Source organism: Prorops nasuta, unplaced genomic scaffold, assembly GCF_024137725.1.
Source record: "Prorops nasuta isolate Cenicafe-Biocafe unplaced genomic scaffold, Cenicafe_Pnas_1.2 PNAS00006, whole genome shotgun sequence".
Classification (NCBI taxonomy): Eukaryota; Metazoa; Arthropoda; class Insecta; order Hymenoptera; family Bethylidae; genus Prorops; species Prorops nasuta.
The window spans coordinates 3,702,273-3,715,877 of record NW_027116803.1 but is presented as its reverse complement, the minus strand read 5'-3'; the positions used below and the strand labels follow the sequence as shown (position 1 = coordinate 3,715,877).

Sequence of the window (13,605 nt, the reverse complement as noted above, 5' to 3'; positions counted from 1 at the left end):
ACGACAACAACAACAAACCTACGTTATATATATACCTAATACGTAGCTATACCTTCGTACGTACGTACGCTTGCACGCGCGGGCCAAGCTGTCTCTCCGAAACTGCCCATGCATCCCCCCTTCCAACTCTCCGCCACTCGGCCATTCTACTCCCTATCATTCTATTTTCAGCTCGAATCATCCCTCCACCACCCTCTCCTGGCACAATCATTCCCCAGCCGCCATTCACCACCTCTTTGTCTCGTCGTCCCTCTTCGGTGTCCGCTAACATGCGATCGACCTAATTAACGAGCTGAACCGCCAACGCCGCACCGCGCCGCACCGCGTCGCACCGCTGACAACCAGATGTCCCGGAACGTAGCGCACAATCACACACGAATTAACGCCGAGCTCGATGAACGAACGAACGCTCGTCATTCGGCAATCATATAGCCGACGATATATATCCGAGCGCATAAATTCCGCTCGGAAATTCCAGCAAAATTTCCACGCTTGTCTTTGCATCGAAGAAAATGCTGCGAAGCGTTCGCTCTCTGCGATTCAATTGCTCCCTCCATCGTTTTGCAATGGCTTCGGGGCAACGAACTCTCGATGGAGAAACTTCTCGCGTGTGTGTAACTGTGTTGGGGTAGGCAAAGCTTTCGGGAGAGTTTGTCTCCGAGCACGTGGTTTTTACAGGGGCGTTTGTTTAACAGTCGGGCTGAAGAAGATTGGGCTATGGTTGAGAGGGTGAGAGCTTTAGTCGCGCGTTCCTCCTTTCTCTACCCCTGCCTGAATATATACACACGCAGCTATGGTTGTTTTCCGAGAGGTTTGCAAACAAATATATATATATATATATATGTATAGTTCACTTTGGCTCGCCTCGTCTATTTTGGCGATCAGGCTAATTAATGCATGCTTACGCGTAAGCTAGACGCGACAGAGCATGGAACAATGGTCTGCGAATTAATATAGCCCGTGTGAACGAACGCAGTCTTCAAGGGACGTGCGACTGCAATCTGTGTGCCGGGAGAACAGAACGGAAAGCGAAACAATGGCACGCGAATTAATGTGGTCGTGCAAACGAATGCCTGCCTGATTTCCCGAGTCTTCACAATGAATGACATTTCACGCAAGACTGATCAAAAGCTCCATTGGCATGCATGTATATAACTTGAAAGTGTGTAACGTTACGAACCGCATCAGCCAATCGACCAACATTCAACTGTCTTTCAATTTATGCGCTATATATATATATATATATATATATATATATGTGTGTGTGTGTGTGTGTGTGCGTGTTACGGGTGTTTGCAACATTTTTGCAGCATTGCTCGTATCTTACTCGTATTATGACTGCCTGTCCGTTGACTTCTTTCACTGATTTTCATTTTGTTCGACGAAAAGAAAAAAACCAGGAGGCATTGTAAGTTTTAATTAAAAATTGTTCACTTGATTACGCACTTGTCCAAGTATAGTCCAATTCAATTTCTACGATATTAAGCGCGAACGATATATTATATTCCCGTTCCGTGTCCACGTTAACGGGGATGGGAAGGGTGATATACGATATGCTCGGGTTTTTCGTGATTTTCTTTGGAATCTGGGTCTAGATTCAGACCCTTAAGCAGTGGTTGGCTGCCAAGTCGAGTAACGTCAAGTATGTCATCTTGGAGTACCATGAAGGGGGGAAGTCTCACGTAATAATAACAACATCGTTAGACCCAATGCCACTTCCATCTTCGTGGATCCTCAAAAATTCACAGAGCTCACTCTCGTTTCTTCGTGTAGGAGTAGCCATCGATAGCTTCGAGTAAAAATCTTGTACGTGAAAACCCACGCGAGATCAAATATACTATATATATCTATATATATGTGTGTGTGTGTGTGTGTAATTTCGAATTTGCAGAGCCTGATTTACGTTTAATAATAATTTTTATGATATAACGAGAAGCGACCATCTTAATAATGCATGGTTTTAGTGGGAGTGCACGAGGAGCAATATAGAGTATTACATTATTAACCCTGAATAGTAAACCGTGTGAACTATTCCTGTGATATCGATCCATCAAGACTCATGAATACGATTGCAACTTCTATTTACGAATACACCGTGTTACCTACTCCATTGTTACTGCGTATTATTCAGCGGACATTGAGTTACGAAGTCATTAACCAGGTAATGATCAAAATTAGCAAGAAGGACAATGTGTGCGTATAGTCCAAAGCGCGGAGCAGCCTGGCCGATACAGCTAATTATTTATTACAGCATAGGTAACCACTACAAATGAGCTAGAATGCAAGAAACGACGTATATTTATATTCAATTAAATAACGCAATTGAATCAATCAATTTCCATATGTTTTATAATTTACGTAATTGCGTTTACACTATGACGTATTGCTTTGTATACGCAACAAGCAGAGAGCCATTCTCATTAAATTAAAATCAGTTAAATTAATGAGATTATCAAGTTAGCCTGAAAACAGTACACGGTATAACGAGTTGTGGCTCTGCTCATAATTAAAGAACTGAAAAATTCTGTAAAAAGGAATGGCTTGTATTAACATATTTAATAATAAATGTGAGCGGTAGAAAACAGTAGCTGCAGTAAATTTCAAAGGAATTAATATGCAGGAAGAAAATAACGAGACGAGGTTCGAGCAGAAGCGCGCGCGCGCGTGTGTGTGTGTGTGTGTGTGTGTGTGCGCGTGCTTGAAATGCGAGAAAACAAAAATGTGGCTATATCTCTTCATCTGGCGGGGAGAGGGAGGGATTGGTAAGCTCGGTATTGCACGCAGTAATATTTGAAGGATTGAATTAGTTGAAGATAGGATCGATTATCGACTGGTAGATTTGCGCGCGCGATGTAGTCAATGGTCAGCGGGAGCTGCGCCGGAGCGTGTAATTTGTGCCGCTGCAACGGGAATGGTAGGGCACCGATAGTAACAGTGCATCCGGGATAATGTCTGACTCGACCAATGCTTTACTACTGCGATCTCTACTTATGGCTCTGCTTCGGTGACAAAGCTTGCAAAATTGATCGTTTGCAATTGCCGTTCCGGTCCACTGTTACGGCCCATCATACACGTGAATTCCGATCTTTCGCCAAACGCTTGTCAACTCGCGATCGCGGGACCAAGCACCACTTTCATTTTCCCATTTCAATTCGTTTCTTTACATCTCAATCCTGCATGCGACCACTGGTCTCTATTTTTTTTTTTGCGAATCCCTCCGATTTACCGTTAACGAGAGATCGCGCGAAAATAAACGTAAACCAATAAAAATTGGTCTTTGTGGATCAGGATTGACGGTGTGTAACATACGTACCTATATATATATATATACATATACCTGTTATACCGTGGATGTGACTGAAAAAACAAATTCTACCGGTATACAGGGTAAAGTACGTATGCATAGCAATGAAATAAAATTATCGAATTTTATTCCTTGAAATTCTGTTGGTTTAAGCTTCGAAACTCTGCTGAATAGCAGGTTTAGCGCAACTCGCATGGATTGCCTGCACGTTTGTCGACTAGCAGCAATGCCAAGATTATTTCTGTCTGGAAAATCCACATTCATTATAATAACGAGTGAATGAGTGCATTGCCTCCTTTCCACTTGTCCATCCTCCCCACGCTACATACACAGCAGTCTGGATTCTCACGGTGGAGGAGGAACAGCAGACGCTCCAGGATATTCGAACGAGAGTCATCGAGTTCTTGTTACAGCGAGATGCAAGCGGAATTTTATATTAACATAGCGAAGCTGTGTCGAGCGGGCAGAAGTATATAGAGCTTGGAGATTTTCAAGCATATCGCGATCCCGATATGTATCGACCAGCGGGCGACCCTATTTCCCGTAAAAACAAGTTCAGAATTTTTTGCTCCCTTATACTGCAGTACTACTACTATATATATATATATATGTAGTATACCTTTCGACGCAGAACGTACGCAACTTCTTTATTAAGAATCCAGCGAGAGAATCCAATATTGACGAGCAGCGCAAATAATAAATGAGCTATATCAAAAGAAATACAAAGTTGCAACAGTCATTAGCAATAAATAATGTGGTTGAGAGATCGATAAACGAAGCAGCATCGAATATTTCATTAATATAAACAGTTCGATGAATCTGTATATATATAACTGAATTTTTGCCACGATAATAATTAGATATAGCTATATAGATTGGAAGCGAGGCTGGCTAATTTGAAATTATTTAAGAGGCCGATAGTTTCCCGCTGAAGGGTAAGTTATGAGTGCTCGAGGGTGGCTGGGAAGGGAATTTAATATTAATATAGGGAAGACGAGAACCGAGCGTATCGAGTTTCGAGAATGCCGTCTGCGATATCGAGTGACCGATCCAATTTCCACTACGACAAGAGCGTTAGGAGCGTTCGCCAGCCACGCAACATATCGGAGAACGCACATCCTAGGAATCTTCAGCCTCTCCGACATTTCCGCTTACACGGGCAAATCGGAGCATCCCGACGAAGCACGCATTCCCCTCCGAATCTTACCTATATATGCAAATTTATTCATCGATCGACGAAAATATACATCTGTCGCTGCCAGATTCATTACGGTCAAACATTTCCATATTCAAGGACGGATGACGCGCACTCGCGAATAAAGCGTACATCTCCACGCACTATACACGCATGTGTACCGGGCCACTATATCTATATACTATATATCACTAGCCAGTAAAATATGCACGATCTGTGTTATCGCGTATTGCCTATTTATAATATAATGCTAGCCGTAGAAACATGCTATTTCAAGGGAGAAACGTGTATGTTCAAACGCACATTGCGGTTCGCGCGTGACGTGTTCAGAAAAGCAAACTTGTATGCAAACCAGCTCACACGTGGAATACCAATACATTCAGAGTCCTCTCCCTCTCTCGAGCGTCTCTCACGAGTGCGGGCGCGGAAAATCGTAGAGATGTGCGTATGTACTACCCTATAAACACTCGTAAAGTAAGCGAGTGTGTGTGTGTGTGTGTGCGCTTGTACAAGTGCGATTGTGCGATCGCGCGCAGGATCGGCTTCGTTTCGAAATGCGTGCGCGCGTGCTCGAACACATACACACATACTTGTACGCACATTCGCTAATACTGAAGCAGTGATATGTTGCCACTGGGTCAAGTTATTTAATCCTACAGACATAAACCATAGCCGGCACGCACGAAATTTATGCAACGCGTTGCAACAGAATGTACCTCTAGGTACGACTACATACACGTATACATATATATAAAATTTATGTGTACAAATATATAGGCACTAACACGCTCACAGAAGAGCGCATTCGAACCTGAAATATCTGCGAATATCAGAAAGATCGGCCTGCGATTATGCGAGTTCGTTGAAAAACCCTGTGGAAACGGATGACCGCGCTGGGAGATTGCCTTTCGGGTGAACCTAGCCGATGATAACGTTTACAATGTATGCGCCGCTAGCAATCGAATTGGATGTTCCGGGGCTGGCCAAAGGCGAATTTCATTCTGAAATAATTGCGAGAATTCGAACGATAACTCGAAAAATATCGATTGAGAAATTTCTTTTGCGATGGAATTTAAATAATAATGGAATACCCCTCTGTGATTTGGGTATATATATATATATATATATACCTACGCGGATACTTTTATTCGACGAATTACATTCTGTGATGTTATTGCATGTTAATCTTCGCGTGGAGCAGAAAGCTCGGAATGTTTGCGTAACACTGCAAACCAACGTAGCTAGTCAGAAACTGAAGGGATGCAGCCAACTGAGGAATTGCAAACCACTTTCGGTCATCCATCTAAATTCGTTCTGCCTTACCAGCATTTCCGGATTGCCCGTTGCAGTTTGATTAGCTAAGATTGCGAGAGCTTCCTACGTGTATCGAGCTACCTGTTCCACAGCCTTGAAATATCGTCTCATTCGCACTTGCTTCTTCAAAGAATTCATTCTCGGTCGCAGAATCAAATTTTGCAAGATTTCGAGGGACAAAATTGTTCGAGTGTGATAATACTCTTTGATGCAAGGACAATTTAATAATAGGCCAATTTATCTTGCAGCATTGTAGATCGGTGCGAGGGCTCCTATTACGAGATATAGTATATTTACTGTATATACTGTATATTTTCTACGTGGATTGTCCCTGCTCCATTCGTCCTACGCTCACGTTTCGGACTTATCGGAAGAAGTTTCATTACCCAAGATTGTGAAGCCCTCGAGCTTCAATGTTATTCCTCCTGTCCAACTGAGACTCGCCGAATTTCTGATGGTTTTGACCAGCTCCCATTCCTGTCAGACAAGCATACCCTGCAATTCCTACACTTTCCCCAAAAATTCAACAAGTTTTCCAACAAATGTTCAACCTGCTTTAAATATAAAACAATGGTATAATAATAATATTGGCATGTGCCGATTGTAATCAAAGCTTGCGAAAGTTTCTGGGAAAAAGTTTTGAATAATATTGTAAAAGTTCCTCCTCGGTTATTTTGGGTACGTACGTGTGGATGGCATGCATGCTCTGTGTGTGTGTGTGTGTGTGCAGAAGAAACTGTCTCGGCAGTTGATTCGAGGAAGTAGAATTTGACGAAAAGCGAAGGGTCCATTTTGAACAAGAGTTCCCGAGGCAGAAGGAGCAGTTTGATTAGTGAAGATTGCTAGGGTCGACTAGCATCCAGACATCTCCTGGAGCCACCGAATCGCTAGCTGTATTCTGCTACACGCTGTCTCTCCTTCGGGCTTCGATAAGGTGAATCAAGTTTGTCAACTTTGATCTAAGGCACTTGGCGACTTCACCGTAGCGAGGAACCACGTTCCTGAACACAGGTTACATTGCGCACACTGGCATCAATAAAGGACCTTACCATAGATTGTACGAGCGACAATTTCAGCCAAGCCTGCTCACCACTTTCCACGAGTGGCTAGCAATTATTGTTGATTATAATCGAGCCTCGACAAGTGTCACCAAACGACCGAGTAACTGATTTACCCTGCCACAATAAAGCACTTGGAGTCTCACTAATGACAGCCTTCTTTTCAGAGTAAACATCGTTGTAACGCTAGGCAAACCGATGTTGCGGAAAAATCTCGCACCGATCCCTTATCCATCCTCGAAATTCGCTGCCGATATAGCGAAGGATCTTCTTCAGGAATTTACAACTCCTCCGAAATTTCAATTTGTTTGACCATTAAGAAAAGGACAACTGAAATTCTAGCGGAGAGCAATATAGTCGAGTATGATGATAAACAAGTATGCACTGCGGGATATTTGCTCGTAAAACAAAGCTATTATTTCTGTAGAATAATTAATCAATATTGTAATGAAATTGTTGCAATGTCAAGACAGTGTTTTCGTATGCAATGCGGGATGTTTGACTAAGTATAGTTGACGGATTTGACTGTGCTCACATCGCTCGCTAACTTTAGGTCCCTTTTCCGCGTTCGTGCTCGTTCACTGGATTGCAATCACTCATAATTAGCCAAGTAGAGGGTCGAGCGGTCACTCAGGAATTACAACAACTCGCGACTAAGTCTTGGGTCTGGCGTGCAGGCGTGCATGAAAAACTTGAAGGGATAAAGAGTTGAGTGCTTTGGGGGAAAATGACGGATTTAAACAGCATCGCTTATAAGCACCAGATTTTTTTAATCTGCTTTAACGCTCTTAATTTTACGTCCCTCCTCTGCTTCGCGTCGAGATTGTAATCAGCGCTAATTAATTGGACGAATAGCCATCAGGGATACGGAAGGGTTCAAAGTATACGGTGAGAGATTGGATCGCTGAACCTCATGTATATTTATATATATATATATATATATATATGTAGAATAAAAGTCGGAAATTTTGATTCATTTGTGTGATCAATAATATCGCGTGGCTCTTTTTCTGACGATATTTCCTGCGGCCCCTGATTAGTATAGAATCTTCAACATCTACGAGAGACACGTCCGTTACACGCTACATTGGAAATTTAACTTTAACCGGCGCACTATGCTTGCCAAAGCTTAAAAGCTTTCTGGTATTTAAAAAAAAAACGATACTGCGCAAACTTTCGAATATTAGAGATGTGTAATCCCTGCAGAAACGTGCCGATAAACTTGACTTTACGCACGAGAGGTCAACTGTATTAGTTTATTTTGGGACACAGACGAGTACCGTTTGGCGCTCCGACCGGGCAAACTTAGAAAATAGCAAAAGTTGGAAAAGGGACGCGGATACCACCGTGGGCTATGCTCTACCTCACCGAGCTCTCCCTTCCCTTCTTCCCAAGCCTCTATTTTCAGTTAGAAACGTTAGAAAGCAAGGTGTTCAATTCCGAAGCTAGCGCATGACTTGTAAAAAAGTTATTTGCCCTCGCGTCCTGGAATGGCGCCTAGGCGGGAAGCAGAGCTTGAGTTGACTAGCAAATATTTGCCATAAGATTGTAGAGAAAACGGGTTAGGGAATCCCGTCGTGCATATAAAATTGTATTTGTATGTACCAAGGCCATTATAAATCTTGGAAACGCTGGAGCTTGCAGCTATCATATTTTAAGCGCGATGCTTTATCGTAAGCCGATACGAACTTGTTGTTTCTTCCCCTTCTCCTATATCTTTTTGTCTCTCTCTCTCTCTCTCTCTCTCTCTCTCTCTCTCTCTCTCTCTCTCGCGCGCGCGCGCGTTACTTTTTTATCGGGCAACAAAAATTCGGTTTCGACGAATGAAGAATATATGTTGAAGAATAGAATTGGCTTTGAGCCTTGGTCCAGGCTTTAGGAGGTTTGTAGCGCGATGCGAAAGCACGATAAAACGTGTATAATAGTCTGTCAATATGTGTGAGCGGGCAAACAAGGAAATGAATTAGGAAACGAAGAGGAAAGGCAAAAATGTTTACAGTATGATGGATGTGCTTTCGATATCGAGCACCAATCGTACCCGAGCATTGCCATTCTTCCTCGAAACCAGCCAAGCTTTAAGTGCATCACTTCTATAAAGAAAAGGAAAGCATGGAAGAAAAGAACGATAAAATATTTTTCATCCAGCAACCTTTCCCCCGTTCAATGTCTTATATCCCAGCTTTCTTGAAATTTCTATATCAACACAGGGAGAGGAAAGTTGTTTCTAATACTCGCTATTATAGGCACAGCTTGATTATTTGGCGCTACGTGCGTCGTCATGTCGACGTGTACGTACTGCCCTCTAAAGCACACACACACACACACACGTGGCGACAATTAGGTGCAAAGTTGAATTTCGCTTTCTATAACGTTGGATTATAGCTTAGCCAAGCCCGGCCAATTACTTTCGCATAAATTCGTAAAACAAACGGTACGAATTGAGCGTACACTTTTCGTTTTAGCACCAATGAGTCATTCTAGCCGAGTTTCACGATGACGACTTTCGCAAGCGAGCCAGTCTGAATCTGCTAAGTAAAGTCTAAGTAAATGGCGACTGGCATCCTCGAGGAAAAAGAATTGCGAACCTGGAGCCATTGTCTTCTACTCGCCATTCGTCCGGGCACAACGCCCTTTGCTGAAAGGCGAGATCTAAAAGATCAAGCCACCGAATATATCCGACTCTTTGTCCTCTCGCTCGACCTGCCTCGTACAAACCTTCATCGAAGGACAATTCATTTGTAGAAAGCGTATTAGTGACACAATATATAATCTCGTCAAACGATGAATACAAATGTTTCCTGAGTGGATACATAGGTAAATTGGTAGAAAATGGAGGAAAATTTGTAGGAACTGTGCTGAAACGTATTGAATTTTGAATTCAATGCTGTACGATGTCGTTGTTGGAGCATCTCAGCAACAATACGATGTAAAGGATCAAATTATCGAATATATTTCATTCTTTAACTTCTGGATCGATCCTTCGTCGAGGGACAATTGAATTGTAGAAAATAAGAAAATGCATTGGACAAACGATGTATTGTCCTCGAATATTGCGTGAGAACAATGTTCCCTAATTAGATATATAAACCAGTTAAATTAGTAGAAAATGAAGGAGAATTTGCAGCGACTGTTAAAACGCACGAGCTTTGAGCTGGTCGATGTTGTTGTTGCGGCATCTTAACGAGGTGTGTTCTAAAATCGTTTCTTCTCGGATGCCCTGCAATTAACCTGATACCGAAGAAGCCTGTTTTCTGGCAGCACGGTAGAAAGAGGCCAGTAAACCGAGGGTGGGTTGTAGAAACTAACTAGGGCTAATTGATAAACAGCCACGGGATAAAGACAAGCGGCTCGTGAAATTTGATGAAGCAACTAGGAGAGCTGCAAAGCACGGACGGTAACGATGAGCGGAAACTCTATCGTCTCTGCTTATTTCTCAACGCAGCGACATGTCACAATAGAGAAGGCCAGGGTGGCTTGAAAATGATGAACGCTAAAACCATATTATCATTCAAGGCACGTCGTTCTTGCCACGTCAAACATTATTATAAAAGCAGAGGGAAGGGGGAGAGGGTGGTTGGGGGGGGGGGGAGGAAGGCTAGGATAACTGGAACCTTGCAGAGGGTGAAAGGGAGATATTTCGGTGAGAGAGACAAATTCGTGCCAGTATCCGGAAAGTCCGTGTGTGCATACTGAAGAAACACCGATGTATATATGTATATATATAGGCTACGACATATATATTGTGTAATCTGGAAGAATAATGAAAAACCGTTAAGCTATTGCACCGTCATTAAGTAGGAGAATTGGCGTGGCTCGTTTTGTACTCCAGTAGCCATTGCGCGTTATGCACGACAGTATAATTCACAACTGGCGAGGACGTGCCTGGGATATCAGTCATTAAAGACGCAATAACGTAGCAGCTAACCCAGTCATAACAAAGTCCCGTCTACTGCGAGAAGGCCCTTTGCAATTGAATAGGTAGCTGCAGTAAGGTTGCTTGTGATGCCAGGCTTGGTGTTTTACGCGTATGCAAATTTTTATGCAGCACAGTTCGCGCCCAAAGGACACGGGATAAAGCGTAAACGAGGGAGAGAAGGCGCAAAGGAGAAGCCCTGGAAAGAAAAAGCTGAAATTTTGACGAGCCAGCACACAAGACACGCTAGCTGCGTTTTCGTTGCAGTCATTTTATGGATCTTCTGTGCAAAGAATAGGGGATATAAAGACGAAAGAGTATTTTGCATTCAGATTGCGTCTCTTCTCGACTCGACTCGACTCGACTCTCTTGCGCTTGCCCGTGTCTCGTCGACTGACTTCAGTGCAGTGCCATTGACCAACTTCACATCGCACTCGAGAGGCTTTGACTTTTAGCTGCCTTCGGCTTTAATATTCTCCCTCTACCCCCCCCCCCCTTCCCCTCCAACATCACCACTTCCTACTCAACCTCCTTCGCGCCACGCGACTAAAGACCCACTTGTTTATTGCTCCACGCAACATTTAGAATTCTATTTAGAATTTACTTTGATCAGAAGTTAATGCTCGAATGAATCGTTAACGGCACGAGCTCCTTCGAGCAATCTAATCATAAGCATAACGAAACGAAAAGAGAATAAAGGAGAAACAAGTAAATTGAAGCTCCGCGGGACGGTTTATGTAACGAGGGCCATCGTTAATGAAGTTTTTCCTCGGCTTTACCATTTTCCAACATGATTTTTTATAGTCCATAAAACTTGACGCCATTACAGATTTATTATTCAATGAGATGTTTCGCTTGTATAAGCCATAATGAAACGTTTGCCGGAATATCTTAAGGAGAACGCGAGTGGAGGTTTTATAGGGAAGTAAGTTTAATCAGCGCGTCATTCAATTGATTTGGAATTTGTCGGTAGGTCTGTCACTGGGCGGAGGTTTAATAGTGCTAGCATCCGCTCTTTCGGACGCATCGCTCGAACTGCCAAGGAGATACAGCTTATCATCGGGCACGATGGACGGTCTGCAGGCAGAGGAGAATGGCTTACCTCAGTATTACTATGGCTGGTGCCTTCAGCTCTCCGGATTGGCTTTAATTCTGGCTGAGGTGGCGGCCCTTCTAACAGTCTCGGGGTACATGGCTCGATTCCCCACGGTCGAGGACATGGTAAGATTTTCATGGGAAAATTTCAATGCTACAGAGCCGAGATACCGCGAGTTTGTTGATCTTCACCCTCGTCTCGCTCGTCTCGGCTTTAACGCATGGATATCCCCCCCATCGTCAATGTCGCTTTTGCTTTTCTAGGTAAGAGTGATGGTGCCCGGAGCTGAAAGGAAATTGAGGGAGCAGAGAGGCATGAGCTCGGAGTACTTGGTGAGGGCCCATCAGAAATCGCCGGGTCCTCCTCCGGCCAGGAGTTTCGTGCAGCCGGCGAGTAAAGGTGAGGAAAGAGCCTGCTATAATAGAGGAACCTCGTGATGCAAGAAATTTGATTATCGTTAGCCTGAAATAAAAAGTTTGCCGTGCACATTGCAGCACCTCAACGTCTCGCCGAGGAGGGGACTTCCCTCCTGTGCAAATCGGCCCCCGACATCTGTGCGTCGAACCCTCAAGCCATCAGCTACGTCGATAAGGCAGACCTCTCCCACGTTCTGCCGGCATATCCGGAAGCGAAGGTCACCGACCCTCGCTACACTCTCATCGATAAGGCAGAGGCTAGCGTGGTCGACTCGCGGCTCAGTGGATTCGTCGACAAGGACGGTCTCATCGACTCGAGGATCCTCACGGAGGCCAAGCAGGGTATGGTTGCCTTTACGGATAGCAAGGAGCACTGCATGCCTCAGGACCCGAGGTGCGTGGAGTTCGCAGCGAGGAACACCGTCGAGCACGGAGTGGTCGTTGAGTCGAGGCTCAGTGGCTTCGTCGATAAGGAAGGTCTGATGGACTCGAGACTGGCCGGTTACGCGGTTGATAACAGTGAGTCCCTCCTGGACACGCCGTTCGGCTACGACACGAGGTACAACAGTCTCGCCGGCCAGACCGTGCCGATAACCTTGAAGCATCAAAACCCATCGGTCGCAGCGATTCAGTCGCAGTACATCTATCAAAACTTCGGCACGATACATTCGGGCATCTTGAGAGTCTCCGAGCCTGGCACGAGTTCTAGCTCCAACTCCAGTCAGAGAAGCATGACTCTGCAGAACCCAAAACGAAAATCTCAAATCGCTCAAAATACCTTTAGTACCATGGAGTGTGAAAAGACGAAGAGAGCCAGCGGTTTGGCCGGTAAAGCAGGATTTTACGCGGGTAGTGCTGTATGACCACCACCTCCTCCACCGACCCCTAGGTAACTCAAGGAGGATGAGACGCCGCTCTAGCCTTCGTTCTTTTCTCAAAGAGTGCGCAGTTTTTCTTTTATAAGGGGTCGGCTTGGAGGAAGTGAGAATTCCTAAAGGATGGACTGATTCACTTTTTTCGGTGAATGATTCGTTTACGGTTCCTGCGATATCCACCATTTCTCAAACTTTATACCGATATGCGTCGGTACTATGCGACCTTTCGATGTACTGGTAACAAGTTTGATAATTCTGTGGATCGCGATTTTAAGATTTAGCAACTGATTATACAAGCTAAAGTCTAAAGAGAAAAGATTTAACTCGAAACGATGTGATAACAGTAACTATCGTATATCTATATATAAATATAAATATATATATATATATATATAATGAATAGAAATCTCCCATAACTACCTACACAAATTGAA

At 43.9% G+C, this 13,605-nt stretch overlaps 1 protein-coding gene across 5 annotated transcripts in view; it reads left to right on the top strand.

The window, feature by feature from the left end:
- Positions 1 to 13,300, top strand: part of LOC136774122 (uncharacterized) — a 101,317-nt gene extending 88,017 nt beyond the window's left edge. For all 5 annotated transcript variants that reach the window (XM_066728229.1, XM_066728230.1, XM_066728231.1 and 2 more), the window contains 3 exons: positions 11,758 to 12,005; positions 12,144 to 12,279; positions 12,375 to 13,300. In XM_066728229.1, the coding sequence (XP_066584326.1) occupies positions 11,758 to 12,005; positions 12,144 to 12,279; positions 12,375 to 13,159 (1,169 nt within the window). In that variant the 3' untranslated portion in view covers positions 13,160 to 13,300. The remainder of the gene's footprint in view (positions 1 to 11,757; positions 12,006 to 12,143; positions 12,280 to 12,374) is intronic.
- The last annotated feature ends 305 nt before the right edge of the window (positions 13,301 to 13,605 follow it).